The sequence below is a fragment of the Pan troglodytes genome, chromosome 6 (genome assembly GCF_028858775.2).
Source record: "Pan troglodytes isolate AG18354 chromosome 6, NHGRI_mPanTro3-v2.0_pri, whole genome shotgun sequence".
In the NCBI taxonomy this organism is placed as follows: Eukaryota; Metazoa; Chordata; class Mammalia; order Primates; family Hominidae; genus Pan; species Pan troglodytes.
In genome coordinates, this window is record NC_072404.2 from 22330884 (window position 1) to 22350733 (window position 19850).

The window sequence follows — 19850 nt, forward strand, 5'->3', positions numbered from 1 at the left end:
AAAAAGCTATTGTTTTCTGGTTTTTTCGTTTGTTTGTGTGAGATTGAGTTTTGCTCTTGTCACCCAGGCTGGAGTGCCATGGCACGATCTCGGCTCACTGCAACCTCTGTCTCCTGGGTTCAAGTGATTCTCCTGCCTCAGTCTCCTAAGTAGCTGGGATTACAGGCATGTGCCACCACACCCAGCTAATTTTTGTATTTTTAGTAGAGATGGGGTTTCACCATGTTGGCTAGGCTGGTCTCAAACTCCTGACCTTAGGTGATCCACCCACCTCAGCCTCCCAAAGTGCTGGGATTAGAGGCATGAGCCACCATGCCCAGCCCAAAAAAACTAATGTTAAGGGAGAAAAAGGAAAGAAGATGATTACCTTTAAAAAGACTCAAAGGTTATACAACCCCAAAATGCAATGCATGAATGTTAATGGGATACAGGATTTAAACAAACCAAAAAAAATGTAGGAACAACAGGGAAAAATTTGAACATGAATGGCAAATTAGATTACATTACTGAATTCAATTTCATCTTCTTAGGTGTGAGGATGGTATGGTGGTTGCACAGGACGATGCCCTGATATAGGAGATACACATGCTCAACTCCTTAAGCTGAGACACCTGCAATAAGCCTGCAACTTTATTTTCAAATGATTCACCAAGAAAATTATCAACCAATAAATATATAAATTAGACAGATAGTATAAGCAGGTGACAATATGTTAAAAATTACGATGGTTATACAAGTGGTCATTGTACTATTCCTTTTCTCAGGTTTGACATTTTTCAATATAAAAAGTTGGTGAAAAAAGGTTTATTTTGTTTAGAAATGTTTGCATGCTTTAAAAAAATGTATGTTTTTATAAAAATTAGAAAAATATTAGTCCTTCAGTGTCCCAAGGTTAAAAATAATTGTGATAAAATTTTACCATAAATGAATTAATATCTGTAATAATAATAAATATTGATATTTTTATGCTTTGAAAAGTACCTGGCACACAATACGTGATCTATAAGCGTTTGATAAATAAACAGATACGTACATGTATACTTACTTGGGTTCCACAATTTTTGCCCTGAGAAATAAGAGATCCAACTACTCCAGGCCACATCAATCAAATGACCAACTATCCTCAGTCAGTGCCCTCTCCCAAACCCACATCTGCCCCTTTGATGAGTGAGCTGCCTTAGCAACAAGAACCAAGACCACTTGGATAGGTGGAATCTCACACAGTTCAAGAGAAGTGGGTAATATTTTAATCCTATAATTAATAAATAAAGGGAGAATAAAGCACTTCACACAGTGTCTGTCTCTTGGTGTCCTGCAATTTCCATCTGAGTCCAGTCTGGCCAAATACTTCAAGGTTATTGCCCCACACTAGTAACCCCACAGACAATATTGAAGCAGGACCCAGCTACATTTCCCACATTTACTTGAAAGTACAGTATCAGCTTCACTTTTTTCCTTTGTCCTCTCCCCAGTAAAACTTGTTTTGAATTAAGGTTCCAATAAATTCAGCCATAATGAGGTGTAAATTTTTGCTAATGTGATAAAGTGCTCCCTTTCAAGTATCAGCTTCAACTAGCTGACAAAATCTTAATCCAAGTGAATGAAGTTATAATGACGGAATTTCTGAAATAAGCAGGTGAGTGTGCCAATAATTTTGAAAGGACAAAGAGAGGCCTTTCTAGTTACTACGAAGCCATACTAACTACATGCCCAGACTTACCTATGTGTGAACTAATTGCTGCTAATGTTCACATTTTTTTTTTCTTTCCAGGGAACTGACAGAGGTCGTTGATCTTTCTAGGTTTAAAAAATTAAAATACTTATGGCTTCATCATAACAAGGTAGTGTTTTATTTTATCTTTCAATTACTAAAATTAAACTACTATCTTAAATTTATATTCCTAATAGAGCTAATCTTTAAAAGTATTAAAATTTTTACTTAAAATTTAAATTGAGCTAAGAAACCAATATAAAACATATATATCTGGTACATATATATATATTTGGTATACATACACATATACACACACGAGATACATTGAATAAGGGCAATCTGTGAGGTGCTATCAAATTGCAATTTTACTTTTGTCTCCCACGTCCTATCAAATCCACTTAGTGGAAGCTATTCCTACTTGGGCTCCTGAAAGAAAACCTGGGCAGCCCCATAACCTTTTTCATCTCTCTTAGGTAATACAAAATCTTACAGCCCATTGAGTCATAGTCATAGTCCCAGTTCATAAATAAGAATATAATAGCCAACTGTCAATCTTCAATCACAAATGAGATATGCCCCCATCTATATCCAGCTATGGCTGACTGCAGAGGGCCACCTGCCTTCTTTATTAACTAGAAAGCCATGGTTGGCTGTTTTCCTTCCTTCTTATCTCCACTGCAGCCTTCTCCAGGTTTGGTATGGAATGGGGTGGTGTCGTATTAGCAAAAAGGCAAGGGAGAAGAAAGGTCTTTGCTTTGTACCCTATAGTACTAACAGATGTTCAAAGTTGATCCTTCCTGTTATGGCTTATTCAGAAGTTCCTCTGCTAGGCCTCTCCAACACTGACTCCTCTTCACTGGCCACTCCTGGCTCACCTCACTTTTATCCCAGGGTTACTTAAAACTGAGGGTCTTTTGGCCTTGGCAAATCACCCTCATGTGCAGAATCCCTTATACAGTGCCCCAGGTCAACGTAGCTAGTCCTCAGACTCACATATCTTTGTCCTGCAATCAGAGGCCAAGAGGGTTGGTACATCCCAGTTGCTACCAGATATGGTTTGGCTCTGTGTCTCCACCCGAATCTCATCTCAAATTGTAATCTCCACATGTTGAAGGACGGACATGATGGGAGATGATTGGATCATGGGGATGGTTCCCTCCATGTTGTTCTCATGATAGTGAGTGAGTTCTCACAATATCTGATGGTTTTTAAAGTGGCACTTCCTCCATTGCTCCCTTTCTTACCTGCCACCATGTAAGATGTGCCTTGCTTCCCCTTCAACTTCTGTAATGACTGTAAGTTTCCTGAGGCCTCCCCAGCCATGTGGAATGGTGAGTCAATTAAACCTGTCTTCTTTATAAATTACCCAGTCTTGGGGAGTTCTTTATAGCAGTGTGAAAATGGACGAATACAGAGAATTGGCACTGGCAGAGTGGGGTACTGCTACAAAGATAACCTGAATATGTGGAAGTAACTTTGGAACTGAGTAACAGGCAGAGGTTGGTGGAAGAGTTTGGAGGGCTCAGAAGAAGACAGGAAGACATGGGAAAGTTTGGAACTTCCTAGAGACTTGTTGAATGGTTTTGACCACAATACTGATAGTGATATGGACAATGAGGTCCAGGCTGAGGTGATCTCAGATGGAGATGAGGAACTTATTGGAAACTGGAGTAAAGGTCACTCATGCTATGCTTTAGCAAAGAGACTGGTGGCATTGTGCCCCTGCCCTAGAGACCTGTGGAACGTTGAACTTGAGAAAATTATTTAGGGTATCTGGTGGAAGACATTTCTAAGCAGCAAAGTGTTCAAGACATAACCTGGCTGATTCTGAAAGCATTCAGTCATATGCATTCACAAAGAGATTATCTGAAACTGAAACTTTTATTTAAAAGGGAAGCAAAACATAAAAGCTTAGAAAATTTTGCAGCCTGACCATTAGGTAAAAAAGAAAAACTCATTTTCTGGGGAGAAATTCAAGCCAGCTGCAGAAATTTGTGTAAGTAAGGAGGAGCCAAATGTTAATAGCCAAGACAATGGGGAGAATGTCTCTGGGGCATGTAAGAGATCTTCAGGGCATCAAAGGCCCAGGGCCCGGCTGCTCTGTGCAGCCTCAGGACTTGATGCCCTGCTTCCCAGCCACTCCAGCTCCAGCTGCTAAAAGGGGCCAAGGTACAGATTGAGCTGTTGCTTCAGAGGGTGCAAACCCCAAGCCTTGGCAGCTTCCACATGGTGTTGGGCCTGCAGGTGCACAGAAGAGACAAGAGTTGAGCTTTGGAAACCTCCACCTAGATTTCAGAGGATATATGGAAATGCCTGAATGTCTAGGCAGAAGTCTGCTGCAAGGGTGGAGCTCTTATGGAGAACCTCCACTAGGGCAATGCAGAGGGGAAATGTGAGGTTGGAGCCCCCACACAGAGTCCCCACTGGGGCACTGCCTAGTGGAGTTGTGAGAAGATGGCCATCATCCTCCAGACCCCAGAATGGTAGCTTCACCGACAGCTTGCACCATGTGCCTAGAAAAGCCACAGGGACTCAATGCCAGCTCATGAAAGCATCTATGGGGGTTATACCCTGAAAAACCACAGTGGCAGAGCTGCCCAAGGCCATAGGAGCCCACCCTTTGCATCAGCATGCCCTGGATGTGAGACATGAAGTCAAAAGAGATATTGGAGTTTTAAGATTTAATGACTGACTGCCCCACCTGGTTTCTGAATTGCATGAGGCCTGTGACCCTTTGTTTTGGCCAATTTCTCTCATTTAGAAGGAGAACATTTACCTAATGCCTGTACCTCCATTGTATCTTGGAAATAACTAAATTGCTCTTCATTTTACAGGTTCATAGGTGGAAGGGACTAGCCTTGTCTCAAATGAGACTTTGGACTTGGACTTTTGGGTTAATGCTGGAATGAGTTAAGACTTTGGGGAACTGTTGGGAAGGCATGACTATGTTTTGAAATGTGAGAAAGACATGAGATTTGGGAGGTGACAGAGGCAAAATGATATGGTTTGGCTCTGTGTCTCCACCTGAGTCTCATCTGAAATCGTAATCCCCACGTGTCAGGGGAGGGACCTGGTGGGAGGTGATTGGATCATGGGGGCTGTTTCCCTCATGCTGTTCTCATGATAGTGAATGAGTTCTCATGAGATCTGATGGTTTTAAAAGTGGCACTTCCTCCTTCATGCTCTTTCTCACCTGCCACCATGTAAGAGGTGCCTTGCTTCCCCTTTGCCTTACACCATGACTATAAGCTTCCTGAGGCCTTCCCAGCCATGTGGAACTGTGAGTCAATTAAACCTCTTTTCTTTATAAATGACCCAGTCTTGGGTAGTTCTTTATAGCAGTGTGAAAATGGACTAATACACTATCCAAGCTGATTTAACTGCCTCAGGAAGTGTCAGGCACCAGGCCACCATGCCCCCAAATGAGGGAACACGTCTCAAGATCACCAAGTGTGGCTGTTGAAGTTCTCTTAAAGGCTAGGGTTAAGGAGGCAGTGTTCTCCCACCCCTCCCTCACAGCAAGGGCCTGAGTGTTGGACTCAAAGCTTTTTCCAAGCAAAAGAGCAAGACTGAACTAAAATTCAAACCCAGACAATCATTACAGTAAGCTAGTGACTAGGTTGTTTGCAACTTTCAAAAATTCATCTTCTGACAGCTTGTATTTGTTCATTATACAGTATATTGATAACCCAATCTTAGCATTTTGAATGTAGACTTTCAAACACTAGCTGACAAAAGAAATAATTTGAGTTTTCAATAGTCATCTGCCTGTCAAGTAGTAAGTCCAGATCTCAGCACTGAATCTGTAGACAGCCATGTTTATAACAATATTTCAATATTTTATTTCATTCTTAGTCTTTTTAAACACCAACTAAGTGGAAAATGGAAAATGAAAGTGCTTTGGTATTAACTATAAGCATAAATCTCATAAGCTTGAAATAATTTCTAGGAGAACAAACACAAATACCTTCAAGGCCCAGGCAGCTAACAGCTGGAATGGAAAGTGCACACTCCACTTTAGGGCATACAAATTCAAAACGCTTTTAAAAAAACATACTGCTGGCTGGGCACGGTGGCTCATGCCTGTAATCCCAGCCCTGTGGGAGGCCGAGGCGAATGGATCACAATGTCAGCAGTTCAAGACCAGCCTGGCCAACATGGTGAAACTCCGTCTCTACTAAAAATACAAAAATTAGCTGGTTGTGGTGGCGGGTACCTGTAATCCCAGCTACTCGCGAAGCAGAGGAAGAAAATTGCTTGAACTCGGGAGGTGGAGGTTGCAGTGAGCCGAGATTGTGCCACTGCATTCCAGCCTGGGTGACAGAGCGAGACTCCATCTCAAAAACACACATACACGCACACACACACAGACAGACACACACACACACACACACACACACACACACACACACAGAGCCAAAACTTGTCCTCAGTCACAGTGCGCGACTTCTGTTAGAAAAAGATGAAAATAATCAGGCATGGCAAAAGTGACTAACCTGTTTTTACTGTGTGTTCCCGTGGTGTTCAGTGGTGTCCAGTTTGGAGGGAAAGAGCATGTACCAATGTCTAGAAGGGAGAGGTATAATTAGGGATTTTATAATTGTTTTGGAATATTTCTGGGAATGGATATCATCTGACTTCCAACTACTCATTGAATATTCACAAAATGGACTTGCAGATGCATCTGCGCTTAGAAAGGGATCGCATGCACCATCAACTGTTTTACTTTCTTTTGTTTTTGAAGGGGTGGGGCAGGAAAGGAATATAACAAAAGGCTGAATTTTTTCTCGTGCTTGATTATTTATATGCAACAAACTATATTATTTCTGTGAACCCCAAATATCTGAGACAGGTCTCAATCAATTTAGAAAGTTTATTTTGCCAAGGTTAAGGACACGTGCCCGTGACAAAGCCTCAGGAGGTCCTGACAACATGGGCCCAAGGTGGTCCAGGCACAGCTTGGTTTTATGCATTTTAGGGAGAGGAGACATCGATCAATTTTCCACCTGTGACCTGAAGGAGGCTTCCAGGTCATGGGTAGATAAAAGACAAATGGCTGCATTCTTTTGAGTTCCTGATAAGCCTTTCCAAAGGAAGCAATCAGATATGCATCTATCTCAGTGAGCAGAGGAAGGACTTTGAGTCCTGTGTGTCCTTTGTCCCCAAAGAATTTCCTTGTGGACGAATTGTGAGAGAGGTGTGTAGCTTTTTTATCTTAGTAGCTATCTTTTTTAGGAATAGAATATGAGGGAGGTTTGCCCTAAGTGGTTCCTAGTTTATTTTTCCCTTTGGCTTAGTGCTATTGGGATCCTGAGATTTATTTTCCTTTCACATTTCTAAAGTCACTATCACTTAATTTGTTCTTTATGAAAGAGACTGGTTTAGTCCGTGTAGTACTGAAAGGATTTCATACCCAAAACAGCTTCTGAGTGGTCATGGGATAAGTAAATAAGCTAATGTGAGTTTTCTTATTGATCAGTAATTGACTGGGTGCTAAGCTGCCTAAGTGTTCATACTCCATCAAAAATTAAAGTCTTATTCAGATCGCAAACTCTAACAGGCATATTAACTATTATAATATTTCATCAAAGTTCACATATAAAATTTTAATTATGAGTTTTCTTTAAAATCTAGATTATACTAGCTTGACCACTGAGAGGAAACTATGCCACTGTAGAAATGATATAGAGATTTGTGAAAAACACTGCCCTGAGATATGAATATATTTAGAGTTAAAACACATTAACACATTGTTAAGAATGATCTGAAATCCTGACCAGCATTATTCTTACATTAGTGAATATTTTAGCTACCCTCTATTTAGGAATAAATAGGGCAAAAGGAGTAAAATAAAGGGAATGCATTTTTTTTGTTTATTCACTTATTCAATCCACAATATTTATTGAAGTATATGAGGTCATTATTTGTTGTCCATTCGTGTCTATTCTTTCCTTCTTCCTGTCCAACAGAATTTGGATTTGAGTTTTGGTACATACTCCTCCTCCATTCTAAATAGGTGGCCCCACTTAGGTCCATGGGTGGATCCTGAACCGTCTAAGCCAACCAGAATAATCCCACTCTTCTGGCGGGTGATTAGTCAATGAGCAGGCATCTAACCTAATTGTAATAGACACATAAGGGCACATTTACTGGGAGGTTCCTGGGAGAGGCTCTCTTATTCCTAAAAGGGAGTACTAGAAGAGTACTTTTGCTTCTGGATGTTTTCTTACCTGGATGTGAAGGCAGGAACTAACTATCCTATGAACTTGATGAAGCCAGCACTTAGAGAAAGGCAGAGCCCAGAGATTCATGGAGATGCCGAGACTAAGGCTATCACAACTTCTGCATGGGTGATATTAGAGAAAATTAATGATGTTTCTTTATTTGCCAATTTGAGTTGGGCTTAAAAGTTACTTGGAGCCAAAAGCATCCTATTTGGATATAGCTTATTCTGTACTTGCATTAGGCTGCTACACAATACAACAATAAATGTGATTACCCCTGCTCTAGTTGTAAAATTAGGAAGGGTAAAGGGAGTGGCTCTGCTCCTAGCAAGTACATTGTATTTGATAGCTGCCTGGAATGAGACAATACCGTTGTCTTTGAAGGCAATGAATGTAATTTGGTAAATTTGAAGCCTAGTATGCTGGAAGGGTGCATATTTCTTCAAATCATTATCTAGTGGGTGATAAAACTTGAGCTTCTGGTCCAAACGTGAACTAGCTGATGAAAAAGCACAAGTTTATTTCTAAGGACCTCCAACATCCTAGCTTTCCTAGATTTGCTTTGGCAACTCTAGTTCTTTCCTTACGCTCTGTGAGGGCTTGTTTAGCTTCATATTGCATAGATATTCATTAGTGCTGCATCTCCTCCTTTTTGAGATCATGTTTTCCTAACACCCGCTGACATAATTAGTGGGAGGCAGCTGCTCTTAGGTCTAAAGTCTCCCTTCCTCATTTCTTTCTCTAACAAGTCTGACCCAGAGAATTTCAGGTCCATGAATTCATTCTTTCCAGCCTCTCATGAAAGGTTGAGTTAGGCTCAGATAAATTACCTAAGTGACCTATATTTTACACAACAATTTATATGGCACATACATATAATCTTCTGTCTTTGCTCATTACTTCAAAAATTTTCTTTTATGGATGTCCAATAATGACTATGCATTCATAATATTGGTGCCACAATGTTAATATCCTTCTATTTCTGGAAGTACGACAGTAGCTTGGTATATTACATTTTGTCTCAGATGAAGAACCTGTCTAATGCCTCACCAAGCAAGTATTCAAAATGGAATCTGGGTTTCTGCTGTGCAGCAAAAACCAATGGTTAATACATTTTATAAATTCAGTTTACATAAAAGGACGCTTCTGGCAAAGTCATTGTTTATAAACATCATTATCTAAAGAATAATTGAGATATTTATAATAACATCACTCACACTAACTGACTAGAGAATGGTCAGATTTGGAATAAATGCTTTAACATTAGGACAAATACCTAATGCATGCAGGACTTAAAACCTAGATGATGGGTTGACAGGTGCAGCAAACCACCATGGCACATGTATACCTATGTAACAAACCTGCACGTTCTGCACACGTATCCCAGAACTTAAGGTAAAATAAAATAAAAATAAAGAGTAAATGTTTTAAGAAATATCTTAGGCTCAATCTTCGATACTGTTATGATTTCCTAGCTCCTAGACATGAAGCGCATATTGAGAATTCAGCAAATAGCACAAATTTATGTATTTTAGGAAGGAATATTGGTTTATAAAATTAGCAAATCATACTTTGGAAATTGAAATAATTATTTTTAATGTGTGGTTACAAATATTTGATAAAGAATTCTTTGAATGGCTGTACTTTTTCAGGTAGCTTTACAACGTGCTTTGTATCATGGAATTTCTGTTGGCCTCTTTAATCAGATTTATTTCTATATTAAGTTTGGGTATATGTATTTGTTTATTCATTTATACATACAATACCTTGTTCCAAAAAACTATTTAGAGCAGTACAAACTCCACTGTAGGATGTAAGAGCTATTAAAAAAACAAAATGAATTAGCATACATTCCATATATTTTGGGCTCTTACGTGTTTCTGTTACCTTAGGGCAACATTAATTATATCCTTTGTGTCAACTTTGTTGAAAAAATTATATTTTGCTCCATGTTTTAAAACTTCTTTAAAAACCAAATCAATATAAATAACCTAAATAACACTTCACTGCATGGTTGTGAAATTTGAAGATATGTACAATATATATCTAGTTATGGTTTTTAATGATTTAACCAAAAAATACAACCTATTTTTGGAAAGAGCAGGTACAAATATTTTAGTATGTTGGAAAAGAGAGGGAAAAACATGAGAATGAAAGTCTGGATTGGTTAAAAATAGTTACTTTTGAATATTTTTAAGGTATGGACTGTGTAAGTACCGTATATTATATTTTAAACTAAGATAGAAATGAATGCAGTTTTAATTTATTGGATAAGAACACCATAAAAATCAACTTAGAAATTCTAAAAATATATTGAAATGTTTCTTTTTTACTCCTATATAATTTAGGGTATATTATTAAAATGCTTCCCAACTAATGTTTCATGTTCTATGTAAATTTAGTAAATATTGGGATTTCAGTACTAAACATACAATAACATACCATTTTAATTAACACATAAGTACAGAATTTTTCAGAATTTCATCATGTCGTTTAATCACTGGTCTATGTATGGGACTTTGCCCCTACGGTTTTTCAACCTTGCTACTATTGCGTTTTGACCTGGATAATTCTTGGTGGTGGAGTCTGTCCTGTGCATTTCAGGATGCTCAGCAGCATCCTCGGCCTCTACCCATTAATGCCAGGAGATGCCCCCCAGCAGTGGCAAACAAAAATATTTCCAGATATTGTCAAATGCTCCCTGGGGGGCAAAACTGCCCCCACCTCCACTGAGAATCATTCAATACAGCAGACAGGGTGATCTGTGGAAACCTAAGTGAAAACATGTCACTCCTCTGCTCAAAACCTCTGGTGGTTTTCTGCTACATTCAGCCAAGTTCTTACAGTAACCAACAAGGTCCTGTACACACTGGGCCTCTGGTTCTCTGTCTGACCTTATTACCTGCCATCTCTCACTGGCTCATTCTGGTTTAGCCACCCCAGGCACTGGGGTGTGCACTCGACCTGTGCACTGGCTCGTCCCCAGTGCTGTTCCTACAAATATTGCAGTGGCCCTCTCCCTTCCTGTGATCAACAGTCTATTCAAACACTGCATCCTCCACAAGGCCTACTCTGTCCAACCCCACTAAAATGTAACACTACTTCACTCTACCACTTCCAATTGATGGTGGCGGCAGGCCGTCTGGAGCAGTTGCTGCCATTATACCAGCTGCAGCAGGGAGGTATGGACAGTGGCAGCAGGAGCAGCTCTGGGAGCAGCAGTGGTGGCAGTGGGACCCCTGTGCCCTGCATCCCCAAGGCAGCCAACTGCACCACCTCCACCCTCGCACAGCCAGGCAGGACCCGCTCCCAGGCCCAGAGCCTCCACTGTGGCCTTAACCTCACTCCTTGCTGTGTCTTGGGAACCTGTGATTACCCAGCTGAAGACACAGCCAGGAAAACGTGGAGGGGAGGTGGAAAGGCCCTGGAGCCCACCCCTGGGAGACCCCACCAGAGCCCGCCACCCTGGGAGCTGCTGCAATGGGGCCAGGCCGAGTCACCCACTGGTGGAGGAGCAGTGTGGTTGGGCATGGAGTGGGGGGCAGAGAGGAGTCCCAAGGCAGAGCTGGGACTGAGGTGGTGCCATGCTCCACGGAGGTGGCAGGAGCTCCCCAGGCACAACTACAGCTGCCCAAGCCATGGCTGCAACCTGGGCACCCCTGTGCTCTTGGGATCTGGGAGCAGGCAGGAGCCCCATCCTCCTAGGCACAGCTGCAGCTGCCCAAACTGCTGCTGTGGACCCAGGCATCTCCCTGCACTCTCGGGGACCCAGGAAGGCCCCTCTTATGCCTGCAGGCTCAGAAGTGCCTCCTCCTGCTATCTGGCTTCTCCCTGCTGTCAGCACCCACTCCAATAACAGAGTAAAGTTGAGCCCAAGCCTGGGCGCTGTCACAACCTGGCTGGGGGTACACACACTTGAGGCAATGCTGGTATGCCAGCCCCCCGCCACCTTGGCCCCCTCCAGACTTTGGGCACCAAGAAGCATGGGAGAGAGGCTAAAGGGGAGCTGAAGGCAGCTAGGCACTGGCCTGCAGGTGCCCCTTGGCATGAACAACCTCAGCTCCATGAACAGCGGCAGGAGGCACACAGGTTCCTGGGCAGAGGGGGGCAGGTCCCCAGTGAAGCCCCACCTTCAAGCTGGAAAGGGCCTAAAGGCTGAGGGCTGGGGTGCCAGTCCCATGGACCAGAGTGAAAACTTGTGGTACCTTTTCTGGGCCTGCCCGTGGCTGCCCATGAACCAATCAGCAAGCACTTCCTCCCCTCTAAGGCCCATGAAATCCCTAAACTCAGCCAGACTTGAAGAGACAACAGGACGACCAGCTGCAGAGAGGAGCTATCTTCTCTGCTGAGAGCTGGACACTTGTTGGGGCACCCTTGCTATGGACAGGAGCTGCCCACTGCAGGTCTTCTCTAAGGTGTTCTATTGCTCAGTAAATCTCCCCTTTGTCTTGCATACCCTCCAGTTGTCTGTGTACCTCATTCTTCCTGGATGTAGGACAAGAACTTGAGACCTGCTGAATGGCGGGGCTAAAAGAGCCATAACACAAACAGGGCTGAAAACACACCCCTTGCCTGCCACGTTGTGGGTGACAAGAAGGAGAGAAGAGAGAAGGGGAGAAGAGAGGAGAGAAGAGCTGAGGCCCTTTGGGGAACCCAGACCTAGGAGCTCCCCAGGCCAGGGCTGTGACACCCTCTTTAGGGTTCTGCGGTTCCTGGCATCTTCAAGCTTCTGGGCACCACACCGCATTCCCCAGTGTCAGTCGTGGAAGCTGCTTTTGATACACCTGGCCCAGCCACAGCCTCACAGGAAGCTGGTGCCCATGCCAATCCCTGGAACTGCCTGTCCTGCCACAGCCGGCTGGACCCCACACTTGCTCACACACCCCTCAGTGCTCTGTGCCTGGCTCACTCTTGACAGGCATGGGATCCAAGCTGGTAGCAGGAGCTGAGCACAGCCTTCCAGGCTGAGTGGGCAGAACCAGCCCAGCAGGCCAGAGCAAAACTCAGGCAAAGGTGCCTCTGGCCACAGAGGTTTCCAGCTGGTGAAGCAATACCCCAAAGATCCCACAACACAATCTCCAAGCTTCATTTTTTACACAAAGCACTTATCAACTTAGGTCATGATATATAGTTTACTCATTGTATGTATTATTTATTTAATCTTTCCCTACTACAATAAGAGCAGAGAATTTTGTCTATTTTGTTCATGGCTGTTCCCCCAGAACTTAGCACAGAGTCTGGCACATAGTAGATGTTCAGCAAATGTTTGCTGAGTGGAAGAATGAGTAAATAAAAACTCTAATATTTTCTCATAAATACAATATTTTCATTTTGTCAGTGAATCCAAATGGCATGTAATTGGTCACCAGTTATAAATTTGAGGAAGGCAAGTTGATAATATTTTGTTTCGTATTTTACTTTTTGTTCATTTGAAAATGTCAGTTTCTGTTTATTGGACATCATGGCTAAGAATATTTCTTTGCATGAGTACTAGTTAAGGTGACAGAATTTCCATGACAGAAGCATGCTTTGGCCGATTTAAGCAGAAAAATAATTTATCAAAAAGATATTGGATAGATATTATGGAGCTTGAGAATCAAGTTCAGAAAGTTCTCAAAATCAAAGGGAGCCATGGTCAAAACCATGTCACAGAACTACTTTCCACAAACACTGTTTGTGGAAAAACAATCAACAATAGAAGCAGTGGCTTGTACTGTTGGTGTCACCAGCACCAGCCACTGGACACATCCACTGTCACCACTACCACCATTTCCACTGCTATGGAAAGCAATATTTTTTCTCTACATCTCTACCATCACCAGAATTAACTTTCAACTGTCTCCGCTTCTTTGCATGAATAGCTGTTGATTAGAAGTTCAGAGTGGGTGCATCAGGGTCATGAATCCATGCCTTCCCTGCCAGAAGTCTGGAAAAGCAAATATCTTGTTTAATGATACCTGTTAGAGTACCAGAAAAGGATAGTTATTAAATTAACAGATGTTTTCAGGTGAGGTGGCTCATGCCTGTAATCCCAGCACTTTGGGAGGCCATGATTAGAGGGCTGCTTGAGTCCAGGAGTTTAAGACCAGTCTGAGAAACATAGTCAGACCACATCTCTATGAAAATTTTTAAATTAGTCATGTATGGTGGTATGTGCCTGTAGACCCAGCTACTTGGGACGCTGAGGTGGGACGATGCTTGAGCCCGGGAGGGTGAGGCTGCAGTGACTGTGATCGCACCACTGCACTCCAACCTGGGCAACAGAGTGAGACCCTATCTCAAAAAAATAAAATAAAAAAAGGTGTAGAACTGAGAACTGAAGTATAGCAAGGGTTCTATCACTAACCAGCTAATAACATACCGCGAATCACATAATATCTCTAAATCGATGTTCTTCTTAGACAATATGGGGTATTTATTCTTTCTGACTGCTTCCAGGGTTGTCATGAAAAATAAATGAGATGACAAGTGTAAAGTACTAATCAAAGAAACTTGCACACAGTAGTCACAGAATAAGCAATAAGACCCAACCTCCTTACTCCTTTTCTTTATGTTGTTCTTAACGTAGCTATATAAACATATAATATGAATTGAAAGAATTGGCTAATTCTCTAAGTTAGCAAGGGTTGCGCACATCTGCTCTCACTTGTCATTTCCCAGTTGCAACAACTTTCAATTCTTTTAAGTGATCTTTTGTTACTTATCAGCTTTTCTCTAAGTCACTTGCTGGTATTGCTGCTGCTTCTTGATTTTTCTCTTCTAGAAAATAGCTATTGAATTTTCACTAAGGAAATGGGCATTTAATTCTTTCTCTTTCCTGCCCTCACTTCTACCACACACATGCATACTTTCTTTTGCCCATTCTCCTGATGTGGTTGTATTGTAATTTTGGTTAAATCAATATTCACTGGTATATTGTTATGACAAAGTGTGCTATTCAGAGCTAAGCCTTGTATTCAGCTTTATGTTTTCCTTGATTATACTTCCTTCAATTCCCCGGAGTTTATATTTGTTTGACTTTTTTGTTAGCTTTTTGTTAGGAACTGAATTGTGTCTCCCTCAAATTCATATGTTCAAGCCCTAATTCCCAGTCCCTCAGAATGTGGCTGTATGTGGAAACAGGGCATTTAAAGACGTGATTAAGCTAAAATGGGTCATTAGGGTGGGACCTAATGCAATATGACTAAAATCCTTATAATAAAAGGAGACTAGGACAGAGAGAGCCAGAGACTAGACATATGCACATAGACAGAGATCACATGAAGACACCAGAACCAAATGGCCACCTACGAGCCAATAATAATAAACTTTTTGAAGCCATTCTTTATATTGATGACACTATTTGGGTTTAACGGACATAGTCCCTGTGATGTTATGAAACATATGTTTAGTCCCAGTCCTCATTTCCTGGCATACAACTCCCCAAATCCTTGGAATCTTCAAAGTGATAAGCATCTTTTAGTATGCTAAAGAATTGAGTGATGGTTGGCAGCTCCCAGGCAGCTTCAGGATGGGGGCTGGCCATCAAAAACACTAAGGCAAAATTAGAAGGTTGGGACTTCTGCTTCCCGGAAGCCCTACTTCTGGGAGGGGAGAGGGCCTGAAGGTTAAATTGATCACCAATGGCCAATGATTTAATCAATAATGCCTATGTAATAAAGCTTTCATACAAATCCTAAAAGGCTGGGTTCAGAGAGTTTCCAGATAGCTGAACACATGGAAGTTCTTGGAGGGTGGTACCCAGGGGGAGGGCATGGAAGCTCTGCATCCCTTCCCCCATACCTTGCCCTATGCAGCTCTTCATCTGTATCCTTTGTAATATCCTTTATTTAAAAAAAAAAAGTAGATGAAAGTGTTTCACTGAGGTCTGTGAGCCACTCCAGCAAATTTCAAGTCCAAGGAGGGGGTAATGGGGACCCCAATTAACAGCCAGTTGGTCAGAAGCACAGGTAAAACAACCTGGGGCTTGCAATTGGCATCAGAAGTGGGGTGGGGGGGCAGTCTTGTGGGACTGAGCCCCAAACCTGTGAGATCTGATGCGATCTCCAGGGAGATGGTGCAGAAATTCAACTGGAGGACACACAGTTGGTGTCTGCTGCATAATTAATTGCATGCATGGTATGTGGGGAAAAGCCCCACACATTTGATCAAAAAAAGTCTTCTGTGTTGTGTGTGAGAGCAGAGGAGAAAATCTGTTTTTTCAACTCAGTCCCCAAAGCTGATTTCATAAGCTAATAATAATGAGTTGTTATGAAGCATAATTTGAGGAACATTCAAAAGCTTTCTCAGATCACACATATCTATTCAGGGATGTTAAAATCAACAATTACAGCATCATTGATTATAATCTTCTAATTTAAAAGAAATACCCTGAGATGGCTAATATATTAATCTTTAGGGAGAATATAATAGTTTACCTCTGGAACACGCAGAAATGGGACTCCAGAGCACGTGAAAGGAAATGAAGTGTGCAGAAAAAGAGGACATTGGGATGGCCAAGGTTAAGAAGATGCCAGGAGGAGAAAACGGAATGCTGAAAGGAAGAGTGGAAGAAGTCAAGAACAAGTGCAGTTATTCATGTGTGATGTTGCTTAGTGCCGGTGTTGGATCTTCTTTTTAGTTTGGATTGATTGGTAACCATATGACTCTATCTAGGTTCTGCTGAAAAGTTCTTTAAAAAACATAAGAACACCACCTAAGAGGTGGGGAAAAGATAGGACAGTGCCAGGAACTCAAAACTAGCTTGAGAGATGGCAGCTCGGTTAGAGCAACTGTGGAGAAGAACCCAGAAAACTTGAGAGGTCAAGTTAGATCAGGTAGGTAGAACAAGGCAGGCCAGGGCTCAAACCAAGTCTGAGAATGAGCTGGGCTGGACAGTTCAGCTTCCAGTCCTGAACGTTAGTAAAGTGCAGTGGTTTCCAGCAGGTACTCGAGCCTGGGTCAAAGCCTACCCAGTTCTACCATGTAGTAGCTGTATAATCGTGGGTAAATTACTTAACCTCTCTGTGCCTCAGTTTCATCATCTTAAAATAAGATAATAATATGCTCCTTCCTAATGAGTTTATAGTAAAGATTAGTAAGGCTACATTCTGTTTATTTTTACAATTTGAAAGTTTTCAGAGATTATTACATTTCTTCTTCTTTCCATTTCTGGTCAAAAATTTTGGAAGCATTTTAGACACCTTTTGGGGCTATTGTTGAAATACTAGGAATAAATTGATGCATCGAATATTTTCCAGTGCTCAATCTAATAAACTAATATACTGCAAAATATTTTCAAATTAGTAACTTCTGGATGGTTTAGACAGAAGTCTCCCCAAATTAAAGAGCTCAGTTATGATGTAATATATGCCAATCTTTGGTTTGGGAGTCAGATAGACTTGGGTTTGAATGTTCACTCTGCTACTACTTATGATCTCTGGATCTTGAGAAAGTTGTTTAACTTCTCTGAGCCTTGGTTTTCTCCTAGGTAAACTGGGGATATGGGGGTCAAATAAATAACATTGGGCTTTTGTTAAGATTATATTGTATAGTGTCTGTGAAAACATCTAGCTTAATGCCCAGCTCATAATAAGCACTTAATAAATATATTTTCTTCTCTTGCATCTAAATCAGCATTTCTCAACTGGGGGTGTTTTTGCCTCCCAGGGGGCATTTCACAATGTCTAGAGACATTTCTGATTGGGACGTGTATGCTACTAGCATCTACTGAGTAAGAAGCCAAGGATGCTAATGTACAACCCCCAGGGTAGCCCCTGCCCCATCAACTCCAACGAATAATTATTTGGTCCCATATATGTGGTTGTTGTAGAGATTAAGAAACCCTGAATTCTTCCTTAATTTTAAATTCATGGTGGTATACATTTGTACCTAGTAGTACCCTAGTGATTACCTGTATGTATTTTACATTAAATATAAAAGCTCCCAGCTCCATAAAATTAATAATAATGGTTAAATAATAGTCATCTATTGAGCACTTGTTATGCTCCAAGCCTAAGCTAAGACATATGATTTGTGAAATGCCACACTAAATATAAATCCTACAGCAATCCTGGGAATCAGTAATATAGAATTCTCTAAATGGATAATAATAATAACATTTTACGGCCAGGTGCGGTGGCTCACACCTGTAATCCCAGCACTTCGGGAGGCCGAAGCGGGCAGATTATCTGAGGTCAGGGGTTCGAGACCAGCCTGGCCAACATGGGGAAACCCCCATCTCTACTAAAAATACAAAAAGTAGCTGGGTGCGGTGGCACACGCCTGTAATCCCAGCTACTCGGGAGGCTGAGGCAGGAGAATCGCTTGAACCCGGGAGGTGGAGGTTGCAGTGAGCAGAGATTGCACCATTGCACTCCAGCCTGGGTGACAGAGTGAGACTCCATCTCAAAATAAATAAATAAATAAATAGCATTTTATTTTAATAATAGCTGAGTATCAGGACAATAGCATATCTTATAATGTTCCTGACCTTAACAACTTGCTATCTTGCAATGTCTATTGAATTCTACCTTGAAATACTACCTCAATTTCCTCCACTTCTTTCTTCTCCTGCAACCTTTACTCTACTTTGGGCCACCACAAATTCTTCTGATTTAGGGAAACGCCCTCCTTATTCATCTTCTGCCATTGTATTTAATATCCCCTGTAAATCGGCCATTTTCTTTCTAAAATCTAATTGGGCAATAACATTCTTCTAAACAAGATCTTTTAATAGCTCCCCAAGGTCCTCATGATTTGGCTTTGACTCCACTCTATCTCCCTTCACTCCCCTTCACCTTCACAAACACCGCAATCCCATAATCCCTATGATCATGGTCCAAGGATGTTAATGCTCGTGGGAAAACCATGATTCTATAATCAAGGTCAAACTGTCAGGTTTATTAGTGTTCTTCTTGTTTTAATGAGCAACGCAAGAGAAATTAAAGTCTCAGCTAATTAGTTCTATTAATGTGTGGTTGGCAGGTAACTGGAAGAAGAGAGAGGAAAAAGCTCTGATTTCCACTGGCATTGTTTTCCTACGCTGATGTCAAGTGTGGCTATTATTAAAGCAGGGAGTGGTGAGAGGAAGAACAGAAGGCAGCGAATTGCTGCCAGGAGGCCAGTGGGAAAAGTTAGAAAGTGATAAGGAGCCAACAGGGACACTCACCTTCTGGCTTTGAACGGTTTCTCCTATCTTGGGGAAACACGGCTTCTCTCATGACATAACAAAACATTTGGTGAAATTACTAATGGTCTTCCAGGAGGAGTGCTGGCATAATTTGGTGGAGATGAGTCTGTGAACGATCAGATGAACAGCACATGATATGCCTTTTATAGCTTCATAATTTGTGAATGTTGCCAATATAAAAACAAAGTAAAGAAAATTCATCAAAGAAGTTAATTTTCAAACTTCGAATACAAATCTAAAAAGGCTTTTCTGAGATTTGAGAGGGGCATGAATAAAATGTCCAATAAATCCTCACTAAGTCAGATGGGTTGGGATCCTTTTTCTGAATCTGTTCATCAATGAGCAAAATATTTTTATTTAACTAATAATAATAGTTCCTGGCCGGACATGGTGGCTCACGCCTATAATCCCAGCAATTCGGGAGGCCGAGGCGGGTGGATCAGCTGAGGTCAGGAGTTTAAGACCAGCGTGGCCAACATAGTGAAACCCCATCTCTACTAAAAATAAAAAATTAGCTGGGTATGGCAGCATGTGCCTGTAGTCCCAGCTACTTGGGAGGCTGAGGTGGGAGAATCACTTGAACCTAGAACCCAGGAGGCAGAGGCTGCAGTGAGCTGAGATCGTGCCACTGCACTCCAGCCTGGGTGACAGAGACTCCATCTCAAAAAAAAAAAAAATTAATAGTTCCTATGATAAGCTTTAGAAAACACACAAAAAAAGAATTTACAGTCAGGAACATATA

General features: G+C 41.6%; 1 protein-coding gene and 1 long non-coding RNA gene across 2 annotated transcripts in view; one reads left to right on the forward strand and one right to left on the reverse strand.

Annotated features, from left to right (window-relative positions):
- The window catches only part of LRRC72 (leucine rich repeat containing 72), a 56695-nt gene that overhangs the window by 8586 nt on the left and 28259 nt on the right, over positions 1-19850 (forward strand). The window contains exon 3 of the mRNA XM_016957112.3: positions 1772-1841. Within this exon, the coding sequence (XP_016812601.1) occupies positions 1772-1841 (70 nt within the window). The remainder of the gene's footprint in view (positions 1-1771; positions 1842-19850) is intronic.
- Positions 1718-19176, reverse strand: LOC134810409 (uncharacterized). Its single transcript, XR_010158350.1, has 3 exons — positions 19088-19176; positions 6211-6280; positions 1718-1797 (listed from the first exon to the last, which is right to left on the reverse strand). It is a non-coding gene; the product is annotated as an uncharacterized LOC134810409 (long non-coding RNA).